Genomic DNA, 19,593 nt, shown 5'->3' on the forward strand with positions numbered 1-19,593 from the left:
AACAATGCCAGGGAAATACCTCTTGTAGACAACTTGTTTCACACTTTTTTTTCTTCTTTTTTTTCTACTTCCTGCCATTCCTCTTTTATTTTATTGGAAATTGTCGACATTTAATCATTTTTTTCATGAAGCAAAGTGAGCGTTATTTTTCTCATTGTCTGCGCCAGTTCTTCACTTCATCAACCACTCCCTCACCTAATGAGGTGCAGAGTGACATTTAACACCTCATTGGCATCATTTAAATCTCCTCTCTCCTTTCCTGCTTTAAGCTGATTGACATTAAAGATCAGCACTATAAATGTCAGTCACACACAGGCCTCAGGAAGCTTTTTCTTTTTTTCTTTTTCCTCTTTCTTTCTTTTTCTTTTCTTTCTTTTTCTCTCTCTCTCAGCTGTAGTAGCGTGTACTCCCAGGATTTCACCAACGCCTCATCATCCACACTCAAAGGGGCATCGTCCATCCATCATCTCTTGTAGTGATTTGTTTAGTTTATTGTTGGGACTTTTTCTCCATCGGTGTGCTTTGCATGCAGCCACATGTTGAGAAAACAGTTGTTTGCTACTCTGGTCATTTCTCATTTGCTCATTTTCCCTAGCTGGTGTGATTTGAAGTGGTAAAAGTTTACCTATAGAAACACCTTTCTTTTCTATGAAAAGAAGCCAAGCTGGACTGATGTGTTGGTGTAGCGGTTGTTTCATTTGTGCAGTGTTTTGTGCATGTTTTTGTGATGACATTAAAGCGTTAGTTCAGCCAAATCTGCAAATATTAGCTAATGTTAGCATTTTCGAACAAAGCCCAATGTAAGCCAAAGTCCCCTAGATGGCATGCTCTAATCATCTGAAGGTATCTTCAAACCAAGTTGTTGAGTTAATAAATCATTTAAAAAAAATCAAAAATAATGTTTGATGATTTGGGCATGCTAACTGAAGGACATTGACTTACATTGGTCAAATGCTAATATTAGCGTTTGGGGCAGTGGCTAGTTTAACAAAACCAAAGCATGGATTGCTTTCTGTCCTTATCTGTTTGTTTTTGTATGAAAATGCTGATGATTTCTAGGTAAGGAAGTTTACACATGTTTACACAAGTACATATATTTATACCCTCCTTCGAGGCTGAGTGTCCTCCTTGCACATCTGGACGGCCAATACATCTGTTGCGAGGCAGGACTTTAGTGGTGATTGTTCTTTCTCACTTCATCTGACCTTGGACCAAATTCCTCTCTCCCCCTAACTAATTGCTGTTCTACCTTATCTGTGACTGAAACCAGACCGTTCTGCACTCCCCATTCTCACTCAGTAGATGCAATAAATCAATTAATCAAATGTAAATAAGGCTTTATAAATACATCAGCCGATGTCACAAAGTGCTGTACAGAAATCCAGCCTTAAACCTCAAACAGCAAGCAGTTCCATCCACTCAGTTCTAATAGTGTAAGGTATTTCAAGTTAGAATTTCAAATCCAACTAAATTAATTTGAAAACACCCTTAACTAAAACATTTTGGCCAGCCTTTTGAATGTGTTTTTCCAGGCATGTTGGATAATGTCTGCTCTGTGAAAGGTTAACGTAGCTGTGTAGTATTGCATAGGAATGGAGCTGCCTGTAAAGCTGTGGCATCCCTGTAATTAAGCCGAACTAATAGTTGCATCCAAATGGAACCCTATTCCCTATGGTGCACTACTTTTGGTCTAAATTAGTGTACTATCTAGGGTATATGGTGCTATTTGGAGCATATTACATGAAGGTGTTAGGTCTCTCGGGAGAGGGGTGACAGACTCAATTATGTATGGTAGTATACCTGCTCCAAAACACATTTTAAAGGCCTGCTTAAACTTACCATTCTCAAATAGTATGTGTTATGTTAATTCTGCAGCTTTGATCATTAAACATTTTCCCTGTCTTTTCAGGTGGGCGAAGACGAGACAAAGGCCAACATGGAGGTGCTGCAAAAATCAAGTGCCTCACGGGTTGCTGGAGGATCAATGAGCAGGCTACATGAACGAGAACTAGACAAAGAAGAAGAGGAGAAACCTGAGACCAGTTTAGGACACCCTAAAGTGTCACGCAGTGGAAATGGAGCAACAGACAGTGAACATCAGCTCAGAGCAACAGACCGTATTACCCAAAGACACGGGTCCAAAAGTCCAAAGAGGTATGCGTCTTTGTTTAGATTTAGCCCCACCCCAATTAATACCCTTTGCTTTGTTATTGTGCATAGATTTAGGAGCCAGGCAATAAGGTTCCTGAAGGACAGAGGACAATCAAAACATGACTGACAGAATCAAGAGGCCTATAAGGCTTGGAGTAGTTATTTGCAAGAGTGGGATCAAATGAGCTCAGATATTAGTTGTAATTGTCACCTAAAGACCAGCAGTCCAAAGGCAACCAAAGACATTCGGTTACAATTATCTCCCTACCGCTCACCCTTGGCCCAACCCATTTCGATAAATGCAGCTCTGTAAGGTGAAAGCAATATAGTGTAAACACTGCCTTCCTTGCATATACTCATCCAAGGGTCGAATTTATACCAGCTGGCAGACGGGCATCTTCCATTATCATACCCTGGTCCACTCTAAGACAATCCCTTGTTACAGCTGTACTTTGGTTTAGTTTTGATTCCATCCCCTGTCCTTTACCTTGCTGCCACTGCTTAAATGACACCTCCCACTCCAGAGCAATCAACCATATTCCCAGCTATTGGCTACGGCTACATGTCATGGGGCATGACGTTCACCGCTAGGTCTATGCTCTCCCTAATGCGCTGACAGGGCCCTGGAGAACCAACTACATCAGCAGCAGAAGAAGGAGGAGGGGAGAGCTGTATCTAACGAGGCCACCTTACAGTGTCCCTTTCTGGGGGAAGCCAGGCATGGCCGAGCCCCCCAGGCAGCTAACCATGTTAACGCAGGAGACCCCCTCTCAGTGTTTGACGATAGTACTTTAAGTGAAGTGTCGGACGATGATGGAAGGTATATATGCAGTATGCCATTTTACATAACTGACGATGTCACTAACTCTGACAGTTTAATGATTGGTGGTGGGATATGAACTGGACTTTTCTTTTGACTTAATCTGTTAGAGAGATATATCTTCTGCTTTCAAATATGTTGCATGTCAAACTCTTAAACTGATCATTTTGAAAGGTTTACTGTGTTATACCATCGCGCTTCTACAAAATAAGTCGTGCTGCTCGTCGGAGAGCTTGAGGAGCGAGCATTCGTGACATTTTCCAAAATAATCTTTCCAACTCTTGTTCTGTTTGTGTTTGTTTGTCGTTGTCAGGGCTCTATCTGCATGGCATCAGAAAGACAAGGTAACCTTCTGGCATCGTCATTTTTCTTTTGGACTTTTTTCCCCTCCACTATTACCATAGCTTTCTTTGTGCACCCGAATGTTCATTTATTGAGAAAATGTTATGATATTTTTTTTTTAAGGGACATTACACTCCAAAATCAAAGGTTATGAATTCATGTCTAGGCTATCTGTTTTGTAGATCTACCACAGTACAAAATTAATGGAAATGATAAACACTTAGTTCACTAGAGCTGGGACGATTAACCAAAAATTACTGACACCGACACTGCCTTCCTCTTACCAAATCATTTTGCTTAATGTTCAGTGATTTTTCTACAGAACGTTCCTGTAGACTGTTTAAAACCATTATTTTGTCAACAGTTATAGCCTATACATGATGTTGATTCCTACTATAAAAGTATCAGCCTGTCCCCGTTTCCCTTTTGACTGCTGTGTGTTCGAGGCACTCTCACTCCCTCTACCCACTAGAGTGCGCATGGAGGGAGAGCTGTATTTTGATATGCACAAGCATATGACCGTTGCTCAAAATAGAATTACAGGACAAATACAGTATTCAAAGCAACTACTGTTGTGCTAGTAACATAGAGAAGAGGCACATCTTTCTGTGAGTATATAATTTATCAACTCTTAATTAATATTGAAGGAATGGCACCACTTTAGGCTATGATGTATGGTTTTGATGTGCCCGCAGAGTGGAGCGCATCATTTACGGTGAATAGGTCTCATCAAGTATTTTTTATGTATTATGGATCCCCATTAGCTGCTGCCAAGATAACAGCTACTCTTCCCGGGGTCCAGCAATATTAAGGCAGTTATACATTTTTTTTAAAAACATTACAATACAGTCATAACAGATTTCACAACATATTAAGTGTGTGCCCTCAGGCCCCTGCTCTACTACCACATATCTATAACACAAAATCCATGTGTACGTGTGTGTATAGTATAAAAGTGTGTTTGTATGCATGTGTCTGTTTGTGTTGCTTCACAGTTCCGCTGTTCTATAAGGTGTTTTTCTTTTAAATCAAATTTTACTGCTTGCATAAGCTACTTGATGTGGAATAGAGTTTCATGTAGTCATTACTCTATGTAGTACTGTGCGCCTCCCGTAGTCTCTTCTGGACTTTGGGACTGTGAAGAAACCTCTGGTTGTATGTCTTGTGGGGTATGCATGGGTGTCCGAGCTGAGTGCCAGTAGTTCAAACTACTGTTCGGTGCATTCAACATGTCAATACCGCTCACAAATACAAGTAGTGATTTAAGATTATCTCTCCTCCACTTTGCGCCAGGAGAGATTGACATGCATATTATTAATGTTTGCTCTCTGTGTACATCCAAGGGCCTGCCATGCTCTGAGCGGATTGCAGTTTTCCTGCAATATCAGTTCTGTTATACTCACAGACAATATTTTGACAGTTTTGTAAACTTTAGAGTTTTCTATCCAATACTAATAATAATATGCATATATTAGCAACTGAGACTGAGGAGCTGGCCGTTTACAATGGGCACCTTTTCATCCAAGCTACTCAATACTGCCCCTGCAGCCATATGAAGTTAACAGGCACCGCATCGATTATATGCAACGCAGGATAAGCTAGATAACCATACATGGTTGATGATATTACTAGTTTAACTAGCGATTATGTTAAGATAAGTTTATTGCTAGCAAGCACCTTCTCTTGGCTCCTTGCTGCACTCGCATAACTGGTAGTCAGCCTGCCACGCAGTGCAATGTAATCGGTGTCCAAAAATGATGATTACCGATTGTTATGAAAACTTGAAATCGGCCCTAATTAATCGGCCATTCCGATAAATCAATCGACCTCTCATTGTTATTCCTCTAGTCCCGATGGGTTAGGGCAGCGTGATGGCGATTGCATCGTTTGTGTACCTATTGGTGCGTTAAGCAAATTGAAGTGGGTCAAGGGTGACAGGTAAGGTGGAGATGATATGATCCTTGACTAGTCTCTCAAAGCACTTCATGATGACAGAAGTGAGTCTATTAGTGATAGTCATTTAGTTCAGTTACCTTTGCCTTGGGTACAGGAACAAGGAACATCTTGAAGCATGTGGAGACCGCTGTAGCCTATAGCCTATGCACAAAGATGTAAGCAAATTCATCTCTAAAGAGATCAAAGGAAATCTGATAATTCTGGATCCTATTTTGACAGGTTGCACATCAAAATATCAATCATGCATTCCCTGGATAGATTTTTAAATGTTTGTATTATTAGGTTACTTTAATTATAGGCTATCATCTACATTTTCTTACTTGGCACAGGGAATTATTATTATTTTTTAAAACATTTTAGGGTTTGTGGCAAAAATCTAATGCAAATCAATGGTACCTTTGGGGAGAGTTGGGTGAGTTGTGCCACCCCTTGTTTCTAGGAAACCATACACAAAATGAATCATGTGACCAAATATTTAGAAGACGTAGTCATTTCATGGAGTCTGAAGTAATAAACCACATGGAATAAGTTGTAAGCAAGTTGGGTCCAAAAAACTGATGTTCACAATGTGTAATTTATTTATTGTGCTATAGGTTTGATGATGGGAAGTTTTTCAGGATAAAGAAACGGAATGGAGCTAAGCACAGGCAAAATCCTAGAAGAGAACCTGGTTGTCTGCTTTCCATCAGACGTTGGGAGATTAATTCACCTTTCAGTAGGACAATAACCTAAATCCCAAGGCCAAGTCGACACTGGAGTTGCTTACCAAGAGACAGAGAAGGTTCCTGAGTGGCCGAGTTACAGTTTTGACTTAATTCTGCTTGAAAATGTTTGGCAAGACTTGAAAATGGTTGTTTTAGCAATGATCTACAACAAATTTGACAGAGCTGGAAGAATTCTGAAAATAATAATGGGCAAATATTGTACAATCCAGATGTGCAAAGCTCTTAGAGACGTACCCAGAAAGATTCATAGCTTTAATCACTGCCAAAGATGATTCTGACACTCAGGGATGTGAATACTTATGTAAATGAAATATCTCTGCGTTTCCTTTCCAATTAATGTGCTACATTTTTTCTTACGTGACACTAAGTGACTTCATTGAGTTACACAATCAATTTGAGATACTTGAGAGTTTAATGTCAAACCCCTCAGTTCTAAACTGATGACTTGGGATGTGGACTTTTGAGGTCTGAAAAAATCTGACAAATGTTGATTTTGGAGTGCAGTGTCCCTTAAAGAAAATATCATGAGTTTAGTAAAGAATTAACAAATTACATTCAAACATACACTATATCCATGTGTAAAAGTTAGTATGTAGTTTAAATCTTTGATCTGTTTTATGTTGCGTCCCCAACCTCAGACTGCTGGCGAGATTGAGATGGCGGAGGACTTTGATGAGCTCACACAGTCATCGGACACGGCCACATCTGACCTCGAAGACCCCACCTCTGGCTACCGTCACGCCTCTTTTCTCATCAAACAGCTCAATTCTGCCACTTTAGGTACACATGGCCCAAAATCTACCACTTTAACCAAGTCTTTTTTTTTTGTGATGATTGGTGACTAAAGTTTATGTTTGGGGGTAGTGCAGTGCCTAAATTGCTGTAACACATGTATGTCTAAATCCATCTCTGTAGATAATATCAGCTGATATGTTATAAGCACAATGTAGACTTTGTATCCGAGGCTCTATCTCAAACTGTCTTTCCATGATTCCTCACATTCTATCTCCTTGCCTCCTTCATATTTGAGGAGAAGATCCAAGGTCCCTCCCCTTTGACATTTATCTCCAATGCATTTTGAGAAGGAGGCGAGAAATCCAGGAAAGATTAATTGAGGAAGACCCCAAGGCTCTAACCCTAGTCCGCTCCCACCCCTCTGTCCCCTCAGACTCTGTGAGCATTGTGAAGCTCCAGAACATGTTCCACGAGTATGAGCGTACAATCCAGAGGGAGCGGGGCCGCCATGGGCACCTCTCTGACAAGGTGAGCCAGCTGGAGGTCGAGAAGCGCGAGCTGATGGCCTCACTGGAGGAAAGCCGGGACAGCAAGCAGGCCCTGGATCATCGGCAGCTTGAGCTGGACACGGACCTCAACAACTTTAAGTAAGTTAGCCAAAGAGTTGTCTTTTTTGTCGTTCTGTGAGACAATATGTTTTTTTTCTCTTCCTTTCAATGAACCTTTTTCATATTTTTATGCTCTTTCAAATCTTTCTCTCTCACCTTTTGATTTTTATCATCTCTCCTCTCACTCTGTCTCTGCTAACACACTAAGTGTAGATGTGACCCACTGCTTTCTCTGTGTTCCATCTCTCTGCCCTATGTGCTGTAGGTTCCAGCTGAAGCAGGAGCAGGAGAAGCACCGGAACGCCTCCATGCTGTATGACAAGAACCGGGAGATGCTGCGGAGGAAGGAGGAGGAGCTACGGGCCGAGGCAGAGGAGAAGCACAAGGTGGAACTGGCCATGAGGAATCTGGAGCTGGAGATGAGGGCCATCCTTAACAACATGAAACAGGTAGAATGCACTCTGACTCTTTTTCTCTCTTTCTCTAAGCCCTCCTCTTCCTATTTAAATTATGATAATAACATAATTGTTTTATACCTTGATTACACTATGTTGTACTTTGTAGATGACCCCTGACCTAGCGCTTTAAATTGGTCAGTGGTAAAACGTCAGTAAGGACTGGTCTACAACATCTAGTAGTGTACAACCTTCTGTATTACTTTGTTGGTTACCACGAGCAAAGACGACCATCACCATCAATCATAGTTAACAAGTTTTTAATGTTATTCAGCCATTGCCACACATACCACAGGTTAGAGGTCGGCCGACTATGATTTTTCAACGCCAATACCGATTATTGGAGGACCAAAAAAAGCCGATACCTATTAATCGGCCAATTTTTTTTTTTTTTTTTATTTGTAATAATGACAATTACAACAATACTGAATGAACACTTATTTTAACTTAATATAATACATTAATAAAAATCTATTTAGTCTCAAATAAATAATGAAACATGTTCAATTTGGTTTAAATAATGCAAAAACAAAGTGTTGGAGAAGAAAGTAAAAGTGCAATATGTGCCATGCTCGGAACATGAGAACATATGAAAGCTTGTGGTTCCTTTTAACATGAGTCTTCAATATTCCCAGGTAAGAAGTTTTAGGTTGTAGGTATTTTACGAATTATAGGACTTTTTCTCTCTATACCATTTGTATTTCATATTCCTTTGACTATTGGATGTTCTTATAGGCACTTTAGTATTGCCAGCCTAATCTCGGGAGTTGATAGGCTTGAAGTCATAAACAGTGCAATGCTTAAAGCACAGCGAAGAGCTGCTGGCAAATGCAGGAACGTGCTGTTTGAATGAATTCTTACGAGGCTGCTGCTCGCTACCAATGCTAAGTCAGACTGCTCTATCAAATATCAAATCATAGACTTAATTATAATATAATAACACAGAAATACAAGCCTTAGTTTCTGGTTTTGACCATATTAATGACCTATCATTTCAAAAACAAAACATTTATTATTTCAGTGAAATACAGAGCCGTTCCGTATTTATCTAATGGGTGACATTACTAAGTCTAAATACTGTTACATTATACAACCTTCAATGTTATGTCATAATTATGTACAATTCTGGCAAATTAATTACAGTCTTTGTTAGGAAGAAATGGTCTTCACACAGTTCACAACGAGCCAGGCAGCCCAAACTGCTGCACAGAACGCAACAGAAGTGACACAATTTTTCCTAGTTAAACTAAATTCATGTTAGCAGGCAATATTAACTAAGTATGCAGGTTTAAAAATATATACTTGTGTGTTGATTTTAAGAAAGGCATTGATGTTTATGGTTAGGTATACACATTGGTGCATCGACGGTGCTTTTTGTCGTGAATGCGCTTGTTAAATCATCATCACCACCCATTTGGCCAAGTAGGCTGTGATTCGATGATAAATGAACAGACACCGCATCGATTATATGCGACGCAGGACAAGCTAGATAAACTAGTAATATTATCAACCATGTGTGGTTAACTAGTGATTTATGTTTGATTGTTTTTTAAGATCCGTTTAATGCTAGCTAGCACCTTACCGTAGCTCCTTGCTGCACTCGTGTAACAGGTAGTCAGCCTGCCACGCAGTCTCCTCGTGGAGTGCATTGTAATCGGCCATAATAGGTGTCCAAAAATACCGATTATGAAAACTTGAAATCGGCCATTCCGATTAATCGCTCAACCTCTAATTTGAAGCATCCAATTTTCAAAAATAGTGTGCACCCGCCATTTCACACACTGTCCTCCCTCTTAGGTATCTGAACATGACCCCGTCTATTGGCTCCTCTGTTTTCACGAGTGCATTGAGTTTCACTATTCTTCCCGATCTCCATCTTTAAATCCTTCTGTATTGGCACTGGAACTCTGCGTGGTGAATGAATCACTGGCTTGGCATTCTCTGTGAGAGTAATAGAGTAAATGAGAGGCATTGCTCCAAATCCTGTGAACACATCAGAATATATTTGTGCAATCTCCTCACCATTTTGATTACTTGTTGAACACTGTGCAGCCAGTCAAAAATTAATGGTATACACTCGCTTACCCACTCCCAACGACCCACATGCTTTATCCCCCAAAAGAGAATCATGCCCCTCTGGTATCAAACATAAGTGTGTGGCTTCTTGTTTTCCCTCTTTACATTTAGCCGACACAAACCTTTAGTCTCAATTGATTGGCCAGAGAGACATTCTTTTGCATGATTGCTGGTTTGTGCTTTAGCTCATGAAAATCCCTCATTGATCAGGTTGGCTTTAGCCCCTGCATCCAGCTTTAAGGTCAAAATTGTACCATTGACCACGAGTGGTACAACCAAGTGGTCACTAGCTACAGTATGGACCTGTGATGGTTCTTGCACATCCTCCATGCAATCCACAGTGCCCACAAAGTCCCATACTTGTCCTTTGCTAAACAAATTTTTCCAAAATTACTTCCCCTTGCACTTGTTGCAAAATTTTCAAACAGCAGGGCACTTCATGGCCTGGTGCCACACCTATTGCAATCATATTGCTTGTGACTTCTTTGGCCAAAGTCATATTGCTTGTGGCTCTTTTGCTCATTGTGCCCCCTCGTTTCCTTGTTTACAAAATCCACTCGTCCATAGCAGTGTTTGCTGGTGTGGAGCAAAAGGTTTTAATATGTATTTGTGTCAGCTCATTTGCCTGACATTTTTACTGCACTGTCCAAATGTAACTTACTTTCCCGCAGAAATCTTTCTCTAACTCTGGAGTAATTTATATCAAACGCAATCTGATCTCGACATATAGATGAGGTTAGGTCTACAAAATTAAATTAAACTCCAACATTCACAGAAAAAACACGATTTCCACTCCGGTTACCATGTATTATTTTGTTGGTTACAGCGAGCAAAAATGACCATCACCATCAATCATATTTAGCGAGTTTTTAATGTTATTCCGCCATTGCCACACACATACCACAGGTGTCATAAGAGTGTTATAAACAATCACTCAGAACCACATCAATACACCTTTCTCCATATCTTCTCTTTAATAGTCTGTTATTGAGCACACAGCATTTATGACGTGAATGAGTATGAATGTAGCCTGTGTGTTTGTGTCATCCCCTAGTCGGAGGAGGACCGCAGCGAGACCCAGAGGCTGTTGACCCAGGAGCGAGGTGCCCGAGCTTTGTCGGAGACCCTCCTCAACAATCACCTCCGCAAGCAGCAGCAGATCGAGGAGGAGAACAGGAGGACCATCAGTAAGAGCAACGAGGTAACATACTGTAATGAAACGGGCAGGGTGCAGGGCTCGACCCCTTGACCTTCTAGCCCGAAGTCCAGCGCGCTATCGACTGTGCCCCAAAAGCATACTCGAGCGGCAGAGTCAATATCCGCGCTTATAAACCCAGGGTCAGACTGGGGGGGAGGGGGGAATAACGAGCTGTTATTTGGATCTCTTTTTGGTGTTAGTCTAACTATTTTTTTTTTTTTTTATTTAACATTTATTTAACTAGGCAAGTCACTTAAGAACAAATTCTTATTTACCCCGGCCAAACCCTAACCCGGTTTACGCTGGGCCAATTGTGCGCCGCCCTATGGGACTCCCTATCACAGCCGGTTGTGATACAGCCTGGAATCGAACCAGGGTCTGTAGTGACTCCTCTAGCACTGGGATGCAGTGCCTTAGACTGCTGCGTCACCCAGGAGCACAATTTACTGCATGGGGATGTCACCATTGAAAGCTGAAACTGCCGCCCATGCAGACCTGCTGATTAGAAGGTCCTGTGTAGATTGTATTTTCAACCAGCAACTATCAGGAAATAAAAATATGACACAATACACAGCAAAATATTTATTCTGACTGCACTGGGCCCTTAACTACATATTCAAATTAATATAATTTAAGAACATTTACATGATAACCACCAAAAATACGAAAGTTCATACAAAACACTAAGTTCTACCTAAGAAGGTCATCTAAACTAAAAATGTTTTCATCTATGGCAGTGGATTAGATTTATGTGGAAATGTTTGATCAAACACAAGCACACTAATTAACAAGAATGGGGAGTCTGCTGGCTGAATGAATTAAACTTAGTCTTAAAGTAAATCTGAAACTGCATTGTTCACAATCTATCTGTATTGCAGTAACATGCAATAGTCATTTACAACATTAACAATGTCTAGACTTTATTTCTAATCAATTTGATGTTATTTTAATGGACACATTTTTTTGCTTTTCTTTCAAAAACAAGGACATTTCTAAGTGACCCCAAACTTTTGAACGGTAGTGTACGTCAATGTTATTCTCAGTGGCGACCCAGAACATATCCCAGTCTGGGTGACCAATACAATCTTGAAGCAGAGATTCCGGTCCGGCTCTAATAGCAGAGGTGCATAAAGATGGCGTCCCCATGCAATTTTGCAAAGTTCTCAGTATTGTACATTGCTCTCCGTTACACTTTTTTTTTTTTGTATGGTCCTTAGCAGAGTTTACATGATCCCAATTTTAGCTTCAAGATGACGGCAATTAAATGAAACTAAAGTAGATGGAGATCATTTTATCGGCGCATTGAACCATATCATGTGCTTTAGTTTTAAAAACTCAGTGGATAATGCTAGAACAATGATGTCATAACTGAATTCTGCCATCTTTTTTCATGTTCGCCATTGAAAGTGATGTTAAGTGTGCTGTGTCACCTCTGCTGCTGTTCTCACTTGTCAGGCCCTGTCCCAGTTGACGGAGGCCACTGACCGAGAGAGGGAGCTGCTGCAGCAGAGCTCTGTGCTCCAGGACGAGCTGAGCTCCCTGAGAGCTGAGCTGGAGCGCTCCTGCTCCCACAGTCGCCAGGAGGAGTCCCGCCTCTCCGAGGAGAGCGAGGCTTTGAGGGAGCGCCTAGAGGACGCCCGGCGCGACCTCAAACTCAACGAGGAGGCGCTGGCGCAGACAGTCTACCAGTACACCAGCCAGGTGACCGCCATCAAGGCCGAACTGGCTGTGGCTTCCACACGGCTGGAGCACGAGCGCCAGGTGAGGGAGCAGCTGGAAGCCGAAGGTGAGTCAGCGAGGGCGCGGCTGACTGGCGCTCTTCAGGAGGCAGAGAGATGCCAGGTGGCACGCGCTGACGCCGAAAGAGCTCTTCATCGCGAGCGTGAGGGGCACCAGCGTGCCCAGGACAAGCTTACGGGCGAGGCAGCGAACAAACGCGAGGCGGTGGGTGGGCTGTCGCAGAAACTCGCTAAGGCAGAATCACGTGCAAACGGTCTCGAAAATGAGGTGCACCGCGTCACAATGTCGCTTGCCGAGATGGAGCATGTGGTCGCCACGCTGCAGAGGGACAAGGAGCAAATAGGGGGGCGAGTGAAGGAGCTTGAGGCAACTCTACAGACGGAGAGGGAGCAGGCTGGGAGAGTGTGCGCCCGGCAGGAGACGCTGCAGGAGAGGCTGGCGGCGGCACAGAGCGAGGCCATGCTGCTGAGGCAACAGCTGGAGGAGGCCCAGAACAAAGGTGCATGCAATTGCAATTGAGTTTTTAACCAATGTATTTTAGGTGTATCCTAAGGTGGACCATGTCTTTTAGGAGTGGCAAGCAATTGAATTCACCATCCCCAGCTTAAGACCAACAATTTTGAATAGACTTCAATAGTTATTCCAGTAGTCCATTATTGAAAAACTCCCTGATCTCTTGCCTGCCTCAGCCTGTCTTGATTTGTGATGGGAGGAGACAGAGGTCCAGACATCATTCTGCCAACCCCTAGCTTCAGCTGACATGACACCACTGACTGGGAAGAATGTGTTGATATTGTATTGTACAGTTCCCTTGCTTTTTAATGCATATTATCCAGGTGGTGCTATAATTATGTACCTGCACTTTGCATCGGTACTGGTTACTTTATATGAGCTGAGATCCTTGATGATTTTCTAATGCATTGATCTAACTTATTCTATTTAATTCATTTGCTTGAAGTTTATCCTATTGAATCTATTTGCAACATCATGTATTGTTCTTGTTTCATCAGCCGTCAGTGCTAAGTCTTCTGACACTAAGTGCCTTTCACACCCCTTGACTTTTACCACATTTTGTTGTTACAGGCTGAATTTAAAATGAATTAAATTTAGATTTTGTGTCACTGGCCTACACGCAAAACCTGTAATGTCAAAGTGGAATTATGTTCTTCGAAATGTTTACAAATGAAAAACTGAAATGCTGTGAGTCAATAAGTATTCAACCTCTTTGTTATGGCAAGCCTAAATAAGTTCAGGAGTAAAAATGTCCTTCACAAGTCACATAAGTTGCATGGATTTTAGCATAATTTTTTAACGACTACCTCATCTCTGTACCCCACACATACAATTATCTACAAGGTCCCTCAGTCGAGCAGTTAATTTCAAGCACAGATTCAACCACAAAGACCAGGGTTTTGTAATGCCTCACAAAGGGCACCTAGTGTTAGATGGGTAAATATTAAAAAGCAGACATTGACTATCCCGTTGAGCATGGTGAAGTTAATTACACTTTGGATGGTGTATCAATATACCCAGTCATTACAAAGATACAGGCATCCTTCCTAACTCAGTTGCCAGAGAGGAAAGAAACCGCTCATAGATTGACTTTAAAACAGTTCGAGTTTAATGGATATGATAGGAGGGAACTGAGGATGGATCAACAACATTATAGTTACGCCACAATTACCAACCTAATTGACAGAGTGAAAAGAAGGAAGTCTGTACAGAATACGAATATTCCAAAACATGCTTCCTGTTTGCAACAATGCACTAAAGTAATACTGCAAAATAATGTGGCAAAGCCATTCACTTTTTGTCCTGAATACAAAGTCGTATGTTTGGGGCAAATCCAATACTGGTTAACACTCTCCATATTTTCAAGCATAGTGGTGGCATTAACCTAAAACACAAGACGAAAACTATGCTGGAGTTGCTTACCAAGAAGACCGTGAATGTTCCTGGGTGGCCGAGTTACAGTTTTGACTTAAATCTACTTGAAAAATCTATGGCAAGACCTGGAAATGGTTGTCTAGCAATGATACATTCTGAAAAGAATAATGGGCAAATTTTACACAATCCAGGTTTGGAAAACTCTTAGAGACTTACCCAGAAAGACTCAGATGTAATCTCTGCCAAAGGTGCTTCTACAAAGTGTTGACTCGGGTGAGAATACTTTGTTAAATGAGAGATTTCTGAATTTCATTTTCAATAAATTTGCAAAGATTTCTAAAAATATGTCTTCACTTTGTCATGCTGGTGACACATCCATGTTCCCATTTGGGGATTTACAATAATAATAATGTAATGGAATAAGTGCTTTTCCACCTAGGTGCTCAAAATTATTGAGGTTAACTCGACTCATCCACTACCAATATGTGTGGCACCCACTTGGGTGATGCATGGCAACCATTTGTGCCAGAACACTCACCACACAGCTAGCATGGTGGAGAGATACAGTGCCTTGCGAAAGTATTCGGCCCCCTTGAACTTTGCGAACTTTTGCCACATTTCAGGCTTCAAACATAAAGATATAAAACTGTATTTTTTTGTGAAGAATCAACAAGTGGGACACAATCATGAAGTGGAACGACATTTATTGGATATTTCAAACTTTTTTAACAAATCAAAAACTGAAAAATTGGGCGTGCAAAATTATTCAGCCCCTTTACTTTCAGTGCAGCAAACTCTCTCCAGAAGTTCAGTGAGGATCTCTGAATGATCCAATGTTGACCTAAATGACTAATGATGATAAATACAATCCACCTGTGTGTAATCAAGTCTCCGTATAAATGCACCTGCACTGTGATAGTCTCAGAGATCCGTTAAAAGCGCAGAGAGCATCATGAAGAACAAGGAACACACCAGGCAGGTCCGAGATACTGTTGTGAAGAAGTTTAAAGCCGGATTTGGATACAAAAAGATTTCCCAAGCTTTAAACATCCCAAGGAGCACTGTGCAAGCGATAATATTGAAATGGAAGGAGTATCAGACCACTGCAAATCTACCAAGACAGCCAAGAGGCCCTTGATCACTCTGGATGAACTGCAGAGATCTACAGCTGAGGTGGGAGACTCTGTCCATAGGACAACAATCAGTTGTATATTGCACAAATCTGGCCTTTATGGAAGTGGCAAGAAGAAAGCCATTTCTTAAAGATATCCATAAAAAGTGTTGTTTAAAGTTTGCCACAAGCCACCTGGGAGACACACCAAACATGTGGAAGAAGGTGCTCTGGTCAGATGAAACCAAAATTGAACTTTTTGGCAACAATGCAAAACGTTATGTTTGGCGTAAAAGCAACACAACCCATAACCCTGAACACACCATCCCCACTGTCAAACATGGTGGTGGCAGCATCATGGTTTGGGCCTGCTTTTCTTCAGCAGGGACAGGGAAGATGGTTAAAATTGATGGGAAGATGGATGGAGCCAAATACAGGACCATTCTGGAAGAAAACCTGATGGAGTCTGCAAAAGACCTGAGACTGGGACGGAGATTTGTCTTCCAACAAGACAATGATCCAAAACATAAAGCAAAATCTACAATGGAATGGTTCAAAAATAAACATATCCAGGTGTTAGAATGGCCAAGTCAAAGTCCAGACCTGAATCCAATCGAGAATCTGTGGAAAGAACTGAAAACTGCTGTTCACAAATGCTCTCCATCCAACCTCACTGAGCTCGAGCTGTTTTGCAAGGAGGAATGGGAAAAACTTCAGTCTCTCGATGTGCAAAACGGATAGAGACATACCCCAAGCGACTTGCAGCTGTAATCGCAGCAAAAGGTGGCGCTACAAAGTATTAACTTAAGGGGGCTGAATAATTTTGCACGCCCAATTTTTCAGTTTTTGATTTGTTAAAAAAGTTTGAAATATCCAATAAATGTCGTTCCACTTCATGATTGTGTCCCACTTGTTGTTGATTCTTCACAAAAAAATACAGTTTTATATCTTTATTTTTGAAGCCTGAAATGTGGCAAAAGGTCGCAAAGTTCAAGGGGGCCGAATACTTTCGCAAGGCACTGTATATGCCAATTAGGAATGAGGGGGATGATTAGGTGGACATGATAAAAATGGAGCCAGGTTGGGTTGGAAATTTAGCCAGGGGACCAGTGTAAACACCCCCTACTCTTACGATGAGTGCCATGGGAGTAATACAGTTTATTAAATTCAAAGGGATGGCGAAGGAGAAGGCGGTGACGGATGCCCAGGAGCGCTTTGGCGACCTGCTGGCTAAGCTGCGCTCGGACGGGGAGGAGCGTGTGCAGCTGGTAGAGGAGAGGAGCAAGGAGCTGGCCACCAAGGCTGCCGACCTCCGCGACCAGGTCTACAAGCTGGAGGAGGAGAAGAACGACAGAGAGGTGTGATATATGGGTGGGGTGCATTCAGCAAGGCACAACGTCGTGGAACGGTTTAAATCTATAATGTAGCATAAAGGCTCTTTCTCACTTGAGAAGGAGGCAAGGAGATAGGATTCAAGGAATCACAGAAAAACGCTTTGTAGAGCCCTAAAAAATGCATCCTTCCTTCATTGAAATAATCACTGATTTAGATATTAGATTGGTGAATGATAGGCCTCCAAACGCATGGTTTTCACCTGTTCAGTCATTTCTAATCAGTGACTACTTCAAAAAGGGAGGAAGAATGCAGCTTGATAGAATTTGAACAGGGCCCAGGATAGAGAACTGTATAGCATTCAGCAGGGCACTACACTATGGAATGTACAGATATAACTATTTCATGTAGAACAAACATGCCTCTGACATGTAGAATAAGTAAACACGTCACCTCTATAACATCCACTAACTTTAGCCACTAATAGCTGCAAGTCAAAGAGCACCTTCAACCTATGCTTCTCATGATCTACTAGTGTAGTTTTGTGGCGCTTCCCATCCTCCCGTTTTCTACTACATAAGAGGATTAGCTTGTCTTAATCACCCCCCTGCGCTCTCTCTCTACCAGCCCGGAAAAGTTCAGTCTCTCTGGTTAACAAAGAAAATGTTATTTTGCTCTTACTTTTTCATGGCCCACAGACCAGTTTGAGGCAGCTGCAGCAAGAACTCGCCGACTCACTGAAGAAGCTGTCGATGAGCGAGGCTTCCCTGGAGGTGAACACACGCTACCGCAATGACCTGGAGGAGGAGAAGGCGCGACTGCTCAAGGACATGGACCGCCTTAAGGGGAAGGTGGGTGAATGCAAATGGTTCAGGTTTTGATCAGGTGAAGGGAATATGATCCTAGATCTGGGGAAACGTCACCCCGGAGAAGGTTGGAAGCATTGTAGAACCAGACTTACTAGAACTTACATCCCCATTCAAGTTCAAGTCTAGTAATTATATTTCTAAAGGAGCCATATTGGTAGGAGTAAGACAGTGCCTACCTGTGGCAGTTTATGGTAACTACAGTCTCCAACGTAGACTGGCTGGTGGTGGATGATGTGGCATCAATCAACCTGTCTTAGATTAGACAGCTCACTGATGAAGTTGGATTTTTTTGTGTACAGCTGGCTACTGACCGGGTTAGGGTTACGGTAAGAACTATGGTTCAATGTATAGGTTAACAGATGTTCACAGTGATGTTAGTGACCTGAGATTGACATTCTGAAAGATGGCCGTATGACCGCTTGACCTCGGGCGGGGGCGACATTACAGGATGTTCCGATAGAAATGTATTGTATAGAATAGATATGACAGATAGAATAGGGAATTATGCTATTATATCAGAATGTTCAGATATATAAATATATTGTGCAGAACAAATGTCATTGTCTGTCAAGTAGAATAGGGAATCACGTTAACTCTGTGAACTTGCTACCTCACAGCTGGAGGAGAGCGAGGACCAGTACGTTCAGGCAGAGCGGCGCATCAAAGCTCTGAAGAACAGTCTCGATGAGAAGGAGCGAGAGGTGGTCACCGCCTCTCAGAAACTGCAGGAGGTGCTGTCTGCCTTTGCAGGCTCAGACACCACCATTAAACAGCTGGAGGAGGCAGTGCAGAGGTATACACGTGCATGTACACGCACACACACAACAGCATGCAGGAACACAGGTGCACTTGTACTTACACACACAAGCAAACACAAAAGTACAGTCGTGGCCAAAAGTTGAGAATAACACAAATATATATTTTCACAAAATCTGCTGCCTTAGTTTGTATGATGGCAATTTGCATATACTCCAGAATGTTATGAAGAGTGATTAGATGAATTACAATTAATTGCAAAGTCCCTCTTTTCCATGCAAATTAACTGAATCCCCCAAAAAACATTTCCACTGCATTTCAGTCCTGCCACAAAAGGACCAGCTGACATCATGTCAGTGATTCTCTCGTTAACACAGGTGTGAGTGTTGACGAGGACAAGGCTGGAGATCACTCTGTCATGCGGATTGAGTTCGAATAACAGACTGGAAGCTTCAAGAGGAGGGTGGTGCTTGGAATCATTGTTCTTCCTCTGTCAACCATGGTTACCTGCACGTGCCGTCATCATTGCTTTGCACAAAAGGGGCTTCACAGGCAAGGATATTACTGCCAGTAAGATTGCACCTAAATCTAACATTTATCGGATCATCAACAACTTCAAGGAGAGCGGTTCAATTGTTGTGAAGAAGGATTCAGGGCGCCCAAGAAAGTCCAGCAAGCGCCAGGACTGTCTCCTAAAGTTGATTCAGCTGCGGGATCGGGGCACCACCAGTACAGAGCTTGCTCAGGAATGGCAGCAGGCAGGTGTGAGTGCATCTGCACGCACAGTGAGGCGAAGACTTTTAGAGGATGGCCTGTTGTCAAGAAGGGCAGC

The 19,593-nt window shown here is 42.1% G+C and overlaps 1 protein-coding gene across 1 annotated transcript in view; it reads left to right on the forward strand.

The window, feature by feature from the left end:
• Positions 1-19,593, forward strand: part of si:ch211-272n13.3 (ankyrin repeat domain-containing protein 26) — a 99,392-nt gene that overhangs the window by 50,141 nt on the left and 29,658 nt on the right. Inside the window, exons 23-33 of the mRNA XM_064930643.1 lie at positions 1,910-2,154; positions 2,771-2,971; positions 3,285-3,315; positions 6,633-6,774; positions 7,163-7,376; positions 7,603-7,786; positions 10,923-11,069; positions 12,522-13,305; positions 16,978-17,162; positions 17,835-17,987; positions 18,623-18,798. Of these exons, the coding sequence (XP_064786715.1) occupies positions 1,910-2,154; positions 2,771-2,971; positions 3,285-3,315; positions 6,633-6,774; positions 7,163-7,376; positions 7,603-7,786; positions 10,923-11,069; positions 12,522-13,305; positions 16,978-17,162; positions 17,835-17,987; positions 18,623-18,798 (2,462 nt within the window). The remainder of the gene's footprint in view (positions 1-1,909; positions 2,155-2,770; positions 2,972-3,284; positions 3,316-6,632; positions 6,775-7,162; positions 7,377-7,602; positions 7,787-10,922; positions 11,070-12,521; positions 13,306-16,977; positions 17,163-17,834; positions 17,988-18,622; positions 18,799-19,593) is intronic.

Source organism: Oncorhynchus masou, chromosome 22, assembly GCF_036934945.1.
Source record: "Oncorhynchus masou masou isolate Uvic2021 chromosome 22, UVic_Omas_1.1, whole genome shotgun sequence".
NCBI lineage: Eukaryota > Metazoa > Chordata > Actinopteri > Salmoniformes > Salmonidae > Oncorhynchus > Oncorhynchus masou.